Source organism: Lissotriton helveticus, chromosome 3_1 (assembly GCF_964261635.1).
Source record: "Lissotriton helveticus chromosome 3_1, aLisHel1.1, whole genome shotgun sequence".
NCBI lineage: Eukaryota > Metazoa > Chordata > Amphibia > Caudata > Salamandridae > Lissotriton > Lissotriton helveticus.
The window spans coordinates 1160448308-1160465842 of record NC_136061.1 but is presented as its reverse complement, the minus strand read 5'-3'; the positions used below and the strand labels follow the sequence as shown (position 1 = coordinate 1160465842).

Genomic DNA, 17535 nt, shown 5'->3' with positions numbered 1-17535 from the left:
GGAATCTTATCACATCAACGTTAGGAAGTAATTTGTTTCCTAGCTAATGCATTTCGGGATATATTATGGTGTGAACTCCCAGTCACAACCCCAAGACCAGTCCAGCAGTCCTTTGCCCACTGGAACATCATCTGCCCGTTATGGATGACTCCTGCGCCAGCAACTCTCAATAGTGAACAGTGACTTCTGAGATGGAGTCCAAAAAATACACCATCACCTAAGGTACACCTAGTATGAACTGGTATCTTAGCCAGCTACTGGCCTTTCTGTAGTCCCGTGAGTAGAGAACTATGGACTCCAGAGAATGTGTTCCGAATTCTGGGAATCAGTGATGAGGTATCTGTTCACCTTCCTCCTTGGACACAACCACCAGAGACCCCAAGATGAAATGTGATGTAAATGTTTAAAAAAGGGCAGGCACTTAATTTAATTTGGGCTTTGAGTTGTGTGAGCTTCCTTTGACATCTTTCAGGTTTAATAGCACATCCTCTAGATGTTTACTGACCAGATTCCGATGTCCGAAACCAAACTAAATCCCCACATACTAAAACTAGGATTACCGTTTCTTTTTACAAGATAGTGGACCAGCAAGAAGCCTTTGTGTTCTCACCTCAAGTGGTAACAGACAAGAGCCCCGCCCATAGGATAACCATGGCCACAGGACTTGACTTTTTGGTTTCTTACTGAAATGGATAAAAAGTCTTCTGCTTCTCAGCTATAATCCGGTACGTGGCACTGAGAAAGGTTGGCCTTTTAGTTACTTCTCTCTTTGTGGGTAGTCTCATTTGCTGAAGCTTAAAACAGTCAACAGTGGTTCTCCAGAAGCAAGGACCATATCGATTTCTGCTACAGCAAACAAGTCCCTCCTTCACGTTTGTAGACCTCTGGGTTTTACTAATTAGTTCTCATCACAGAATAATATCAGTTTCTCAAAACAAAATCACACTAGGGAGAAAGGAAAGGAGGGAAAGGGAGAAATGTGGAAAACTTTACTTAATAAAGGGTACCCATGCATTATGTACCCATTCCCCAGACTACTGCCAGACAAGATACCAAAGTACAGTCTCCCAAAACAGCTACAGATTTTTTTTTGTGTAGTGAAGAAAGTAATACAAAAATAAGCTATCACGCCTTAACAGTCCTTACTTGCATGTGTATTATAATGTACCCAACGTAGGCACACCTGTTAGTAAATGTTTCTATTTTCACAGCTGTCATATAAAATATGCTTATAATATGTTGTATTGTGGGGGTTGTAAAGCATGTAACTGATCCAGCAATGGGGCTTCCCAGCCCTGGACCATGAGGACATACGAGCTGCATCTGCCAGCACCTAATGAGGTCGGGGAGGGCTAGATGAAGAAGACCCAAGTCTTAAGATATTTCCTAAATATGCATTGGAATGTACATTTGAACGTGTTTAGTATTCAGATTTGAAATGTTTGAGGAAAAAGTTTTCTAAAGTTGTCACTAAGACAGCCATTTTAGTTTTCCTGAGGTTTTTTTAAGCAGGTGAAAAAACAGGAAGGCCTACAGTTGTAATGTAATAGTTTCAAATACATTGCTCGAAGTAATGTATATCTTTTATTTTCAATAAAATGTTTATAAAGAGTAAAATAACTGCGTTCTTGTCACATTTAGGGGAATTAAGAAAGTGTGTAAAATTATTTATCTCTCTAAAAAATATGACTCCATGCAGAAACCTTTTTTTAAAAGTTTGATACATTTGCGAGGTAATGGAATTGGTGGTAAAGGTATGCATGGTAAAAGTAATTTTCATGTGTCTCTTGGGCATGCGTGGCAATGGTATGCGTGGTAAAGACGTGTGTGGTTCAGACTTATTCGTGGTTTAGTCCACGTTGTAAAGGCACACGCAGTAAAGGAATGCTTGACTCCGTCGTACATCCACTACCATGGCTCTAGCTCTGGAGAAGATAACGAGGACCTATGGAGAGGTAAAAGATGGGTCTTAATAAGGTTCCTTTACAGTGACTTCCCTGCAGCTGAATTACTGACCTATTCTCCTCATGAAGGGAGTGGTTTGTATTGGAGTGGTGATATCCGAAGCTATGTGTACTTACTGAAACGTTTCATAATCTATCTCTGTAGGATCTTAGGCCTGGATAAATGAAGTTCCATTTTTTTTTTTGGAAGACAACTGTAGCATAAATAAACTAATTCTTTCGGACGACACTCATTTCTTTGTGATATAACCTAGTTTAACTCTTAATATTCCTTACAGCAGGCATCAGACAATCTAAAGGGCGAATGCTCTTAAGAATACAAATGCAGTAAAAATATATATTTCTAACTTATATTTTAATTAAACAAATTATACGTTTGCTGCTCCTGAATTTTTATTTCTGCAGTGTAATTCTGCACAACAGTTCCACAAACTTAGGGGCCAATTATGATGTCGGACGGACCACCACTGATGGTTCACCCAACATCTGGTGCTACTGTCTGACCACCGCATTATGATGTGGGTGGTCGGAGGCAGTGGGCGGAGGGACCGACTGGCGCCTACTGTCGGCCGTAACGTAAAATACTCTACAATAAGGGAGGTGCCTGCTCAGGCACCATGCTAAGGATTACAAAGTCCCTTTCTGACAGCCTTTCCATGGCAGTCCGACTGCCGTAGAAAGGCTGTCAGACAGGGACTTTGGGGACTCTAGCAGGCCCCCATGCCCCTAGGGCCTGTGCTTTCGGGCCAGGGGGGTATCCATGGTGTCCACCAAAACATCCATGCACCCTGTGCCAGGCACTAGATGGTGCCTGCCACATGGTGCAGGGATGTTTCTAAACATGCATTTTTGCATTGAGGCTCATGCTGCAACCCTTTTGTGGGTCGCAGCACAAATCTCAATGCAAAAAGGCATGTTTCCTACCCACCGCACGGCGGTCGAATGGTAATTTGGAGGTCTGGACTGCTGCCTACTTGTCGGGCAGTGCAGATGCCGAAACTATGTTCGTCAGGCACTCGCCCGACTGGCATTGTAATAAGGGCCATAGTGAGGGTTTCAGCTTCAGTACAATGTTAGAGTTGTAGGACTGGTCTGATTTTCTCGCAAAAAAAAATTTGGGAAGGGTGACGGGCAGATAGATGGTTATATATTTGATCACTAGCTTAGCTTGTCAGGGTGAGAGAGTTGGGCCTGTATATCTCAGACAGCATAGGAAAGGGAAAGTGAAACTATGCTTATAATCGTATAGAAGTGACTGCCAGCTGTTTTAGGCAATCAGCAGCGTTCCAGTATGCCATGGATTTTTTGTATGCATTTTTGCTGTCTGAGTTCTTTTTTTTTTTTTTTTTTGAAAACCTTTATTGACATCAAAAAGGAGAGACACGTCAAGGCCTACAACCCATCCGGCCGGCCGCAATGTACAATACAATCAGGAGTCACCAGGCAAATATCACATAATCAATCAATACAAAGCAGGGGCCGTACAATATAAAAGGGGGGAGAAAAAATTCGGGAACCAAAGGGCTAAAACACAGGAGTAAATAAGGCTTAATTTTATAATATGGGGAGAAGACGTATGACAGGCGCACTTTCAATACGGAGGCATCCGATATCCCGTAATCAACTGCAACATTAATAAGGGGGCATGGGACCAGAAGATCGGGGGGGATAATACAATGCATTCAAGAAATCAGGATATGTGAGACACAATCAGCCCCTGAGCATTCTTCTCGTAACATGCCCGCCACCCAGGACACTACCAAGCCAGAACAGAGGGATCGGAAAGACAATAAATCAAAACCAACTCGTCATAAGAACTTCTAGGACACCAAGAGGAAGAAGGGGGGGGGGGGACGAGGTAGGGAAGGGGAGGGGGAAGGGAAGGGAAAACGGAGGGAAGACAAAATAAGACAATAAAAAGGGAAATAAAGAAATAAGAAAAACGAAAGGAAGAAGACACGCCGACCCAGGCCCCCCGTGGCAGGAAGACAGGAGACAAAAGGAGTAGCGGCCCAGTGGGGGATGGCAATCGGGGAGAAAGACAGCCGAAACCTATCAGGAGGATTAACGACGCCACACCCCCCACCCGAAACACACCAGAGGAGGTCAGGACAGACGCGGCCTCACGAAAAAGAGATAGAAAAGGGCCATAGAACCAGAGGACAAACAAAAACAGTACCCAACCCACCCTGCACCCCTGTAGAAGGCTATGGCCTACCCTTCAGACAGCGTGCCTGTCGCCCTAAACCAGAACCCGAAATATAGCGAGAAGTAAGAAAGAAAAACGAGACAAAAAAGAACCAAAGCGAAGGAAAAAAAGGGGAACAGGAGGGAGGAGCAGAATAACTATAATCCGAACGGGCGGCCGCAGCCCTCCGCCCAACCAGAAAAATACAGTCAAAAACAGTCCAGGACGACACCCCATCACGCGCTATAAAACATTAAGAGAAGGGGACTGCCCACCTTTCTACGATTAAAAACAATGATGCTACTAAATCGTATGCCGGGAATCCAACAGAAGTCGTACATTTCACCCCCAACCCTTTCGAGCGACAAATCCCACCCACCACATGGCAATGTAAAACCACATACTAAATACGAAATCAGCATATAGTCGAGTGGAATGGTGACTAACATAGCTACGTGGGGGGTAGATAGATCCACAAGGGAGCAATAGTCCGAACCGAAAGTGTAGATGCATCAACAATCGCAGCACGATCAGTGGAAAACAGGAGTTCAGTTGCGCCACTGGATCGGGCGAAGCGGTCCCAGTTATAGACACAGGCAATGTCATCGAAGTAAGCACAGGAGGCAGTCCACCAACAGTTTCAGGCAACAATGTCGAACATGGTCGCAATACAGCATCCAAGTCCCCGGGGTCCGAACCATGAAAAGCAGGGCGCCCCAAAGTCACCGGCACACTACACGATCTTCGATCAGCGGCGGAGACACTCAAGTCAATCGAGGGGGGCGAGGCAATGAAGTCATCGAAACAAGAGGGCGACAAGAAGAAATGGCCGCCCAAAATGGCGGCAGATCGTGGCGGACCCACCGAGACTCCCAGGGCCAGGGAAGCGTGTAGGGATCTCAGTGCTTCCAGGATATCTCTGACCGTCGGCTCACGTCCACCAGATCCGCTCCCCACACGATTAGGCAACACGGGCCCGCCGCCACAGGGTGATTCTCGTTCCAGAGGGTCGGCCGCCATTTCGTGAATCAGCCCAATCGCCGCCCACCAAGACCCCCGAAAATAACAGTTCGCAAATGTAGGACTTTACAAGCTCCGGGGGTCCCAGCAAGGGCGGCCTCGATGCCAAAAGGATATCCGCCCAAAACGGGTCTCCGCCAGCACCAGCCCCGGTGCCCCAAACAAGCGGAGTCCGGGCCCCGAGGACCAGGGCCGCCGGACCAAGCAGCGGCGGAGGGAGACCCCTTCACAGAATCAGGTCCCGGGGCCTCTCACCCACGTCGGCCGCGCGGCCACCAGGGCAGGCCCGGGTCAGGATCGCCGGGATCTTCGCACATCGGCTCCCAACACTAATTCTCGCTCTCGGCCGGGGCCGAGAGCCGTCGGATCCCGCCAGCCAGGTCCCGGTCCAAGTCTCGCAGAGGCCCCGATCCCTCGGAGGCCACAACTCCGGAGCCACTGCACACCGAGACCCCGGGGTCGGACGGTAAGTACAAACAAGCCGTTATGTTTCAATGCCCCAAAAGATGTGTCGTCCTCGGACAGGATAAAAGACAGGATCGTCAATCAGGACGGAGGGCTGCGGGAGCCAAGCTAAAGGGCGACCATCACGGCCACGAGCTAGGCTCCTCCCGATGAAGTGCTGTCTGAGTTCTTCAGCATTGCTCAGCCGCTCAATAATTCATTGAGCCCATCAACACTGTCCACCCACAACTTAATTCACTTGGCTCACACCAGCGCTCTACCATCCCCCTTAGTTCTTAGAGCTCATTATCACTGTCCCATAAATGTCTTAAATCACTGAGCTAATAGCACTCTCCTATCATTCCCTTAATTAAGCTGATCAGTGCAGGCCTACTTTCCTCTCCATTTGATGAACTAATCGCCTTACTTCGCGAAAGTGGTCAGCGATGACCCATTGTCACAAAAGTTCACTAAACTTTCCATAGTTTGATCACACTGTCCTTAAATCATCAATAAATTATTGGGACTAGTGTGCTGAGTGTTTCTAACCTCCTCTATTTGAATCTCATGACCAGTAATGTTGGTTACCTACAGGTGTGAAGCTGAGCTGCCTGCTGGGCCGAAAAGGTAATCTGGAGAAGATGCAACATTATTGGGATGTCGGCTTTTACCTGGGTGCTGGGATACTGGCAAATGACGGAAGCAAAGTTTGCCGAGCCTCAGAGAAGCTATACAAACTCAACCCTCCTGTCTGGTAAGGAAACAGGGTAGGCCCTGGTTGGAGCTACAGCAAAGAGAAAAGTATGAGGGAAGAATTAAAGCATTATCTGTTGTGTTAGTATAAATGAATTCCTGCTATATTTGAATGGCAATTTCTCTAAGCCACCTCTTGCTTAAACCTCCTACAGTTGGGTGACTGCAGGCAGTCTTTGTTTAACTCCAAGACCACATCAATGTTAACCATTGCCTACACGACTTCCAGTCTGGTTTCAGATCATTCTGCTGCATCGTAGATGTTGCTGTCTTGTCCACAGATGAAGGTGACTGCTGCCTTAAAATTGTTGTACATCTTAGTTGCCTTCGACAGTCTGCCATCTCCTCATATATGCGTCCTGAAGTCTTGAATAGGATTCACAGGCAATGCCCCTCACTGGTTCTCCTCCTACCTTTTTAAATGAAATCAGTTTGTTCACTTGGCCACCTCCAGGTCACAAAAGATTCCTATCACACATGAAGTCCCCCAAAGCTCAAACCTGTTCCTTATCATCTTTAACCTATACATGGTGCCTGCCAGAGTCAATGACCTGAGCCTTGATGGCTTTAAACCCCAGCTTTCACTAATTACCAACTCATTTGGATTCATCGTAGTAGTCAACTTCACCTTCAAGAAACACATTGCCAAAGAAATAAAGACTGCACGCTCCCACCTCTTGTAAAGAAAGTTAAACAATGTCTGCCTGAAAGAGACCTCATAACTGCTGTTGAATCCCTCGTACTTTTGGATCTGTATGGTGGTAATGCCCTACTCCAGGACCTCCCTGACTCCATACCGGCCCCCCTTAGGAACAGCCTACATGCTGCAGCCCATTTCATCCTGGGCTTGAAGCAATAGGATCACCTCACTCTCATGTTGCTAGAACTCCATTGGCTCAACTTGCTGGCCCACGTCTTCAAAACCACGTGCATCATTTACGTAACCATAATTACTTTCAACCCTGCTTATCTTGCGGTCAAACGCCCAATCTCTGGTAGATCTTGGCACACCCATAGCCAGACAGCAGACTAAAAGTTTAAAAAAGAAAAAAAGCAAGACAGCAGGCCTTTTCCATCTATGCACCCAAGTTCTGGAACAACATCTCTTTATCCATTAGGATGCCCCTAGTGCTGCTCCAAATGTAGAAAGAGTTGAAGAATCACTTTCAGAAAGATTGCTACATCACAGCGCATTAACCATCTGCAATCCAGCATCCTCTCCCCTTATTCGTTGACTTTATGCTAGTCTTTGACCCTGTACAGCCCAACATTCCTTTTTGACACATGCACACACACTCTCTCTCTCTCTCACTGACTCACCTCTTGTACCCATAGTTTCCTCTCAGAGTCAGCTCTCTACGCTTAGTCATTCTCTCAAAGCAAGAGTTGCTTTGGGACAAAAGCAGAACTAAGACACAATTTCACAAACTCACCTAATTAGTAAAAGAAAATCTTGGCAAACTGTGTTAAATGAATGATGAATGTACGCCTCTATACTTGCTCTAGTGTTTTTTCAGGCAGCACAACATGCTTGTTTTTCATCCTGCCGTCTCTCATGCCACTCTCTCATATCTCCCAACTCTGCTATAGGTACCTCATGTCCGTCATGGAAACATTTCTTCTCTACAGACACTTTAAGAAGCCCTCATCCGACAGTGCCATGAATTCCGGTGGGGTGTCCCCATTTCAAGCGATTGCTGAGGGGGTTTCTCCTTTTATCACCACCCCGAACTCCGCACATCCAGTCCTAGTAACCCCTGAGGGCACTAATGAGAAGCAGCAGCTATTTGATTTCTGGGTGGGCTTTCTGCAGCAGTCATGCCAGCAACTAATCTCCACAGATAGCTGCCCGGTGAGGACTGGTGGTGTATAAAAGCATGGATTGCAGAGATTATGTGGGAGAACTAGGGCTAGGAGAATGTGAAGAAGAGAGAATGAGGTGTAGGAGGGTTCAAGTTGGTAGATCCGGTTAGACAATCTCAGGATCAGGTGTAGGAGGGTGGGAGAAGTGTCCCTAGTGGGGAGATAGGAATATCTAGAATGGGATTTTTGAAATCTGAGACTGTACCAGGTCGTCTAGGGCTGTAGGATGGAGATGAGTACTTGAGTAAGTAGGATGGGAGTAGAGGGAAAGGAAGATAGACTTCTAATTTCCAGAGGCTAAAGGATCTAGTACCTGCTGTAAAAGTGGAAATAGATATTCTCATATTGTACAGGAGGGCTGGGTTACTGAGTTTGCTGTAAATTCTCTGAATAGTTGTAGGTATGGTGAGGGGCCGATTATCTTAAGCAGGAGCACAAGATCCTTGTGTGGTATTAAGGCTAATTCATGATTGCTAGACTGGTTGTGCAATGCGAAGTTCATTGACAAGGAGCTGAAGGCCATTTGTACTGGGTGGGGTATGTGAGGTGGCAAGAGAACCTCCATGAGGAGCGATGTTCCTCGTGGTTGAGTAGTTTTTGTAATTCCTGTGTACCCCTTGTGCTTCTATGCACTGTTATATAAATAATGTTCTTCTGTTTGCAGGTTCTTATTCTGGAGATGACAAAGGTCTTCCAGCCCTCCTTGCTGACGGTGAAGAACAGTGCAACAGATCAGAGCTTGTCCCTTTGCCACATTTGCCCTTCCCAGGAGGTGAGAGGAGCTGAAGGTTTCATTTGTTTATTTTCAGTCCGCATCCAATAAGTTCCCTTAGTTTATATAGCCCACAGTCATGTCTCTCATTGAGTCTTAACTTTATATTTCTCCTGCAGAAAGGAATTACTAGTTGGGTGTTCACACCTTCCTGTATTCGTGGAGCCAGGTGAGCTTTATTACAATGTGCTACCCAGATCTCTGATGCATATATCTCTCATTTTCTGTCCCCTCTATCCACAAATCAATTGTTTAAATAATATGTGAGTTCTGTTCCATGTGTCCTACAATCCATTTCTAGATGGCAGGAAATATGTACTGGGAATCTAAATTATGCTTTGTAAGGGACAAGGAAGCAGTCTACTGTGATTGGTAGTAATAAAGGCCAACAGAGGTATAAACTAATGAGCAATTCCATGTTTCTGTCAAATAATATCACAGACAAATAGATTTCAGAATGTCATGTAAGTATTTATATGAAAACAAATAACCTAATTATGAGGAGCCTAGTCAGTGGAGTTGCTAAGACACTACGAACCTGAAGTCAAAAGAAGCGTATACGAGGGATTTATTTGAGTGAACGTTTCTTCAGTATTGTATCTCCCATAGATTCACATGGTTGAATGTTCTCCATCGTCCAGGTGAGAGTCCCTCAGTAATTATAACTAGTAGGTTCGAGGCATGTAGGCTGCTGAATTCATATCTATAGCATAGATCGCCGCCTAGTGTTGGGTCTGGATGATTGCACATTGTTGTCCTGGAAGAGTCTTCGAAGTATCACGAGATAGGCGGCTCCTCCCCTGGACTACAGTGCGCATGGGCATCGACTCCATCCCCAGATTGTTTTTTTCCGCCATTGGGTTCGGATGTATATTCGACATCTCCAGTTCGGAATCGATATAGACTTTTCTTAAGGCCCGAAGGCCTTTCCCTATACCGTCGGTATTGTCTTGCGTTCGGTGCCCAGCTCTGTTCCGGCTCAGTTCCCGAGTCGGACGTCTAGAGGAGTCGCGTGGCTCTTCGGTGCTCGAGGCCCAGTCAACGTAACCAGACTTTCGACGACACATCATGGAACGGAGTCCGTTCAAGAAATGTCCCGTGTGCGGATCTAAGTATCCCCACATCGACGTCCACCCGGTGTGCAACAAGTGCCTGTCGCCGGATCACGATGAAGCCAACTGTATGGCTTGTTCCCGTTTTCGATCCAAGAAGACGATTCGACTTCGGCGCGTGGCGCGCCAGGAGGCCCGGCAGTCGGCCCCGGCACCGGTGGACATCTTCGAGAGGGAAGAAGCAGACTAGCCAGAAGCTCAAGAGCCGATTTCAACTCCAGCGGAGGAGATCGACTACAACTACGACGCTTACGTCGAAGTGCTCGATACAGAAGAAGTCGTCGACGAGGTAGGAGACGACAATGAGGCCTATGGGGCCATGGAAGATAGCTCAGGCGAAGAGCTATGCCCCGTTTGAACATTAACTAAGGCTCAGGTCGAGGGATCGCCACATGGCCTTACCCAAGACCTTACACCCAGATCCACGGCCTCGCCTACGGGCCCTGCTACGGACACTTCTACGGAGCTGCCATTGGTCAAACCGAAAGTGAAGTCTTCGGTGTCGACGAAAATGAAAGTGATGGAGACGCCGTCGAAACAGAAGACGTCTGTCCCTCTGGCCGCCTCCTCGTCTTCCGACGTGTCGGGGCAGCCGAAGAAGGCTGTCGGCCCGGTGAAGTCGACCAAGGGCGTCGAGCCGAAGTCGCTCAAGGGCGTCGAGCCCAAATCGCTCAAGGGCGTCGAGCCGACTACTGGGGCGCCGAAACCAACTGTCAAGGCTGCCGACCCGAAGCCGTCGGCGCCGAAGGCCGTCGACACAGTAGAAGGACACGGCGCACCGAAGAGGGCTGAATCCCGCACATCGGCCGGAAAAAGCCAACTCATCGACGCTCGAGTCTGCACACGCTGGTGGACCGAGGACGTCTGTCGGGTCGACGAAACGGTCCGCCTCCTTCACGAAGCAGGTGTCGGACTCGTTACAACGCATCAGGAGCAAGGCTTCTGCGGACGATCCGAAGGATGCTTCCACCCTGAAGCAGGTTGCCAAAACGCCAAATTCCTCGGCGCCACTCCTGTTCACGTTACTGCCGAAGGTGGCACCGAAGGCGTTCGCACCGAGGTCGGTCGCCGAAGCGCCTGTGCAGGTGTCTACAGGGTCAAAGCCCTCTCAGCCACTTGGGAGCTCGAGTCATCGACAACCCGTGATGGAGGAGCAGTCTGAATGCTTTATCGACGCCGACACCGGTAAACTTACCCTCTACAAGAGAAAGATCACGGCGGCACAACCTATGGAGTCCTATACGATTCCTTTGAAGCGCAAAAAGCCTTCTACGGATTCCCCGGTTCTGGTTGAGCAAATTGCTCCACGGACTCAAACAGTTGCTACACCCTCACCCACTTATTCAGATGGGGAGGCTGGGGAAGGTGATGATGAGGAGTATAACTTCCCTGCCAACACTGATCCTGAGGATCACCAGGACTCTTGGGCAGATGCAGGGGATCAGCAAACTACCCCGGACACTCAGGTGTACAATGTCAAAACCTCTCCTACTGAGGATTCTGCAGCGTTTAATGCTCTAATTGAGAGGGCGGCTAAAAACCACGACGTCCAGCTGCATGCTGACCCTGTTGAGGTGGACTTCCTCTTTGATACCTTTTCAACAGCAGAAAAGACTGTCAAGACTCTCCCAATGCTAAAAGGGGTTCTCAAACATGCTGCGGACATTTTTAAAGAACCCACACGTGCCAGGGTTATCAACCCTAGGATTGAAAAAAAGTATTAGCCGGCACCTGGCGACCCTACCTACATCAAGGGCCAGTTGCCATTGGACTCTCTGGTTGTTTCGAATGCCCGGAAGAGGGCGAATTCACAAACCACTGGCGATGCTCCTCCCCCTGACCAGGAATCTAAAGTGCTAGAAGCATCAGGGAAGAGGGTGGCGGCTCAAGCGGCCAATATCTGGCGTATTTCAAACACTCAGGCACTCTTGGCCAGATATGACAGGGCACACTATGACACACTAGAGACCCTGTTACAACATCTGCCAGATCAGTATAAAGAGGCAGCGGAGATGCTCATTCAAGAAGGGAAGCTCATCTCCAACACTTCTATTAAATGTACACTGGACGTGGCGGACACCGCCGCCAGGGCCATTAACACAAGTGTCTTGTTACGACGTCAGGCCTGGCTCAGAATCTCCGGGTTCAGGCCGGAGATACAAACCACCATCCTCAATCAGCCTGTAAACCCTGATAGATTATTTGGTCCTGAGGTGGATACCACCCTGGAAAAAATAAAGAAGGATACCGAGACTGCAAAGTCCATGGGGGATCTCCGGTCCCAGCAGTTTCGGAGCAGTACTTTTCGTCGCTCAAGCACTAGAGGTGTTTCCAGAGGCTAGATGTCCCAGCAAACGCAATACACTAAAGGTGGGGCGCAGTCCTCTTACACCAAGCAGAGTAGAGGCGGCTATCTGGGCAACAGCACCAAGGGCAGAGGTCGTGGAAACAACAACTCCCGCTCCCCCGCCAACAACAAACAGTGACGCCCTGTCACTGCCCCCCGACCATACTACACCTGTCGGGGGGAGACTCCAGCAGTTCCTGCCAGTCTGGAAATCCATCACCACAGACAGGTGGGTCAGAAAACGTATCCAGTACGGTTATTGTCTGGAGTTAACATCCACTCCACCCAACATGCCACCAAAACACCGTCCTATGTCCACAGAGCATTTGCACTTATTGCAGCAGGAGGTGCTCGTCATGCTGCAAAAAGGGGCAATCGAGCTCGTGCCGGTGGAGGAAGAGGGCACAGGGGTGTACTCCCTGTACTTCTTAATCCCAAAAAAGGACGGGTCCCTCAGACCCATAGTGGACCTCAGACCCCTAAACCAGTATATTCTCTCAGAACACTTTCACATGCTGACGCTGCAGCAGTTTCTTCCATTGCTCAACCAGGGAGACTTCCTCGCAACCTTTGATCTCAAGGATGCGTATTTTCACATTCCACTACATTCATCACACAGAAAATACCTCCGATTCACCATTCTGAATCAGCATTATCAATTCAAGGTCCTACCTTTCGAAGTGACCACAGCGCCCAGGGTGTTCACGAAATGCCTGGCGACGGTGGCTGCGCACCTCAGGAGGCAGAACGTTCATGTCTACCCTTATCTGGACGACTGGCTGGTCCAAGCAAAGTCGGCCCAGCAGTGCGCTCCAACATGTCCCACACCATTCACCTTCTTCACGATCTGGGATTCTCAGTGAATTATCCGAAGTCGCACCTTCAGCCAGCCCATGTGCGGCAGTATCTGGGCGCGACAATAGATACCCTGGCAGCCACAGCTCAGCCAAATTCTGTGAGGATCAGCAGCATTCAGTCACTGATCCAGAAGTTCAGACCGCAACACTCGCTTCCAGCAAGAGTGTTCATGCAGTTGATAGGCATGATGGCCTCCTGCATCTTCCTAGTCCCGCACGCGAGGCTACATATGCGCCCGCTCCAAGAGTGCTTGGCTCATCAGTGGACTCAGGCTCAGGGACAGTTAAACGACCTAGTGTTGGTGACCGGTCGGGCATACAACTCTCTGCATTGGTGGAATCCACACAACCTTTGCAAGGGCTGACCATTCCAGGAGCCTGTGCCACAGATTACCCTAACGACGGACGCATCTCTCCAAAGATGGGGTGCTCATGTACTCCACTACACGGTGCAGGGACTATGGACAACGCAGCAAAAGAGGATGCACATCAACTACCTAGAACTGATGGGAATCTTCTTGGCAATGAAGGCATACATCTGTGCAACAAAGTCGTGTTGATCCGGACGGACAACATGACAGCCATGTACTACACTCAGAAGCAGGGAGGTACACTCTCCACAGTTGTCTCATCTAGCTCAGAGCATGTGGAAGTGGGCCAATTAGAGGGACATCTTCCTCATGGCGGAACACCTCCCAGGCAAGGACAATCAGATGGCGGACCTGCTCAGCAGGTACAGCCACCAAATGCACGAGTGGGAGATACATCCATCAGTACTCCGCCCGTACCTCCTGCAGTGGGGTCATCCAGAGATAGACCTATTCGCCACAAGGGAAAACGCAAAATGGCAAAGCTTTGCCGCCAGGTTCCCTCACCCACAGTCTCTGGGCAATGCGATATGGATGAACTGGTCAGGCAGATTTGCGTACGCTTTTCCCCCAGCACCTCTCATACCGCTGGTGGCACGAAAGCTAAAGCAACACTGGATGACTCTCATCCTAGTTGCTCCAACGTGGGCACGCCAACCATGGTACACCACGTTTCTAGAACTCTCCGTGGTACCGCATCAAAGGCTACACCTCACGCCCAGACTTTTGACACAGAGCTATGGCGACATTCAGCATCCAGATCCGCAACAGCTCAACCTGGCGATCTGGCTCCTGAAGTCTTAGAATTTGGCTACCTTAACCTACCTCCCGACTGCATGGATATCATATGGGAGGCAAGAAAGCCTACCACCAGAGCTTGCTATCCAGCAAAATGGAAGCGGTTTGTCATTTACTGTGCAGAACACGACATCGACCCGCTAGATGCATCTACTCACGACATCATTTGTTATTTGTTACATCTTTACAAATGCAATCTAGCATATGCTTCCATTCGGATATACTTATCCGCCATAGCGGCTTATCTCCAAAACAGGCAGCGTCTCTCGGTTTTCAGAGTGCCTGCCATTAAAGCTTTTCTGGAAGGACTGAAACGGGTCATTCCTCCCAGGACCCCACCAGCTCCTGTATGGAACCCTAATGTAGTCCTCACCAGGCTGATGGGTCCACCTTTTGAGCCTCTGCATTCCTGTGAGGTTCAGTTCTTGACATGGAAAGTGGCTTTCCTAATAGCCATCACGTCGCTTCGACATGTAAGTGAACTCCAGGCGCTCACTGTACAGGAGCCGTTCATACAGATTCACTCAAACAGGGTGGTGCTGCGCACTAACCCTAAATTTCTTCCTAAGGTAGTTTCACAGTTCCACGTCAATCAGACTATTGAACTACCTGTGTTCTTTCAAAACCCAGAGACAATGGCCGAAAGAATGCTCCACACTCTTGACGTCAAACGAGCTTTGATGTACTACATTGATAGGACCAAAGATTTTAGGAAGACACAACAACTCTTTGTTGCCTTTTCTGCCCAACACAAGGGCAACCCCATTTCCAAAGCAGGTATAGCCAGGTGGATCGTTAAGTGTATTCAGATTTGTTATCAAAAAGCTAAGCGCACTTTAACGGTCCCCCCCCCCCAGAGCCCACTCCACCCGCAAGTTGGGGGCCTCCATGGCTTTCCTTGGTAATATCCCTTTGGAAGACATTTGTAGAGCAGCCACACGGTCTACCCCACACACTTTACTAAACACTACTGTGTAGATGTGCACTCCAAGCAGCTGTAGGGCAGGCTGTTCTAAAGACACTTTTTCAAACATCTGCAGCTGGCACAGGCGGCCGCCATTAATGGAGGGACTGCTATGTAATCTATGCTATAGATATGAATTCAGCAGCCCACATGCCTCGAACTGAATATGCTACTTACCAGTATGCATCTGTTCTTGGCATGTAGGGCTGCTGACATTCATATCGCCCGCCCTCCTCCCCGGCGCCTGTAGCGGCTGCAGAATTTACACTTACTCTTAGCATGGTCATCGCTCACACTGTTGCACTCAATCTTCGCCACAATGGCTAAAAACAATCTGGGGATGGAGTCGATGCCCATGCGCACTGTAGTCCAGGGGAGGAGCCAGCTATCTCGTGATACTGCGAAGACTCTTCCAGGACAACAATGTGCAATCATCCGGACCCAACACTAGGCGGCGATCTATGCTATAGATATGAATGTCAGCAGCCCTACATGCCAAGAACAGATGCATACTGGTAAGTAGCATATTCATATAAAGTCTTGTTCGAGGCATATGAGCTGCAGATAGTACACTGTGCATTAGATCGCCACCTGGTGTTGGGCTCGGATGATTGCAGGTTGTTGTCTTCTTGGAAGAAGTCTTTGTTAGTCCCGATAGGTGACTCCTCCCTTGGACAATACTGCGCATGGGCATCGGCTCCATCCTCAGATTGTTTTTTTCTGCCACTGGGTTCGGATGAAAGTTTCTCCGCTCCGGCCAGAAACTGTTTTTCTGCAACTTTGACGTGCAGAACTTCATTAAACATATACTACCTGCCTTCGACATCGACTGCGACACCTTTCGACAACGAAGTTTCCATTCCGGTCGTTCAAGTGGGCCTCTGGGCCTATCGACGCCGTGCGGCCTGCACCATATGGAAAGAACTCCATTCCGAAAATGCCCAAAATGTCAAGCTAAGTTCCCACATAGCGACCACCACGAGGTTTGTAACCTCTGCCTGTCGCCGGACCACAACGAGTCGACCTGCACAGCCTGTGCTTCCTTCCGCTCGAAGAAAACCATCCGAGACCGGAGGGCCCGTCGACACGAGATGAGGCGAACAGCTCCTGCACCGGAAGACCACTTCGACGACGAGGTTCCACTTGTTCCCGAAGAAGACTCACCGGATCTCCTGATCGTCTCTGAGGCAGATGACTCCGACGACTCCATTCCATTGGGTCAGCGCGTGAGTACTACTGCCCCGGCCACACATACGCCCAAACAGAAGGCAAAGGTCAGCACTCCGCCCGCTGGGCTCAGTCGAGACCGATCATCTACTTCGAAAGTCCTGCCCTCAGGCTCGACTTTCCGGTGCCTCGACACCGACCAAGAGTCTTCCATCGGCTCCGAAAAAATGTCCCCCGTCTTCCGGTGGCTCGTCACCGAGCAAGACTCCATCGCTACCGAAGCCTTCGGCTCCGACACCGAAAGAAGTGCCGATACCGAAACCAAAACCTGTTTCGGTCAGAAACTGAAACCAAAAGACGCACACGCTCCGAAGCCACACACGATGCCGAAAAAAACACACAGCCCGATTCTGAGGCCTCCAAGCCCTCGAACTTGCCTGCTAAGCCAAAAACGACGCCTTCGGCGCCAAAACCTAAGCCACAGGACGCTTTAATACCTTCCAAGGCTAAGGACACTAGACAACCTACCCCGGCACCGAAAAAAACGACGCTTGTCGGTTGTGCCTCAAGAGGACCTTTTTCAACCAGATCCTCAACAGAAAAAGATCTTCATCGACTCGAAAACCGGTCATGTTGGTGCCACACCGCTCAAGAAGAGACCTGCAGCTACCCCACCTACACCAGTGGTTCCTGCCAAAAAGTGCAACTTCTCCTCTGCACTTTTCCTTTCCTGTCTCTTCTCCTTCTCCCGCTCCTCCATATATTTCACCTCAGACCTCTCCTATACAGTCTCCATTGTCACCACATTCCCCACAGAATGATGAGGAATATGATTTGGGTGGAGGGGACGGGGAAGGAGACACTGCATACATACCCTGTAGGCGAGGGCACGTGGAATTTGCCATACACTAAACCTGC

General features: G+C 48.9%; 1 protein-coding gene across 2 annotated transcripts in view; it reads left to right on the top strand.

Annotated features, from left to right (window-relative positions):
• LOC144823334 (mitogen-activated protein kinase kinase kinase 6-like) overlaps positions 1–17535 on the top strand; it is a 1091718-nt gene that overhangs the window by 317858 nt on the left and 756325 nt on the right. For both annotated transcript variants that reach the window (XM_078681777.1, XM_078681776.1), the window contains exons 9-12: positions 6211–6370; positions 7960–8221; positions 8897–9004; positions 9124–9173. In XM_078681777.1, the coding sequence (XP_078537903.1) occupies positions 6211–6370; positions 7960–8221; positions 8897–9004; positions 9124–9173 (580 nt within the window). The remainder of the gene's footprint in view (positions 1–6210; positions 6371–7959; positions 8222–8896; positions 9005–9123; positions 9174–17535) is intronic.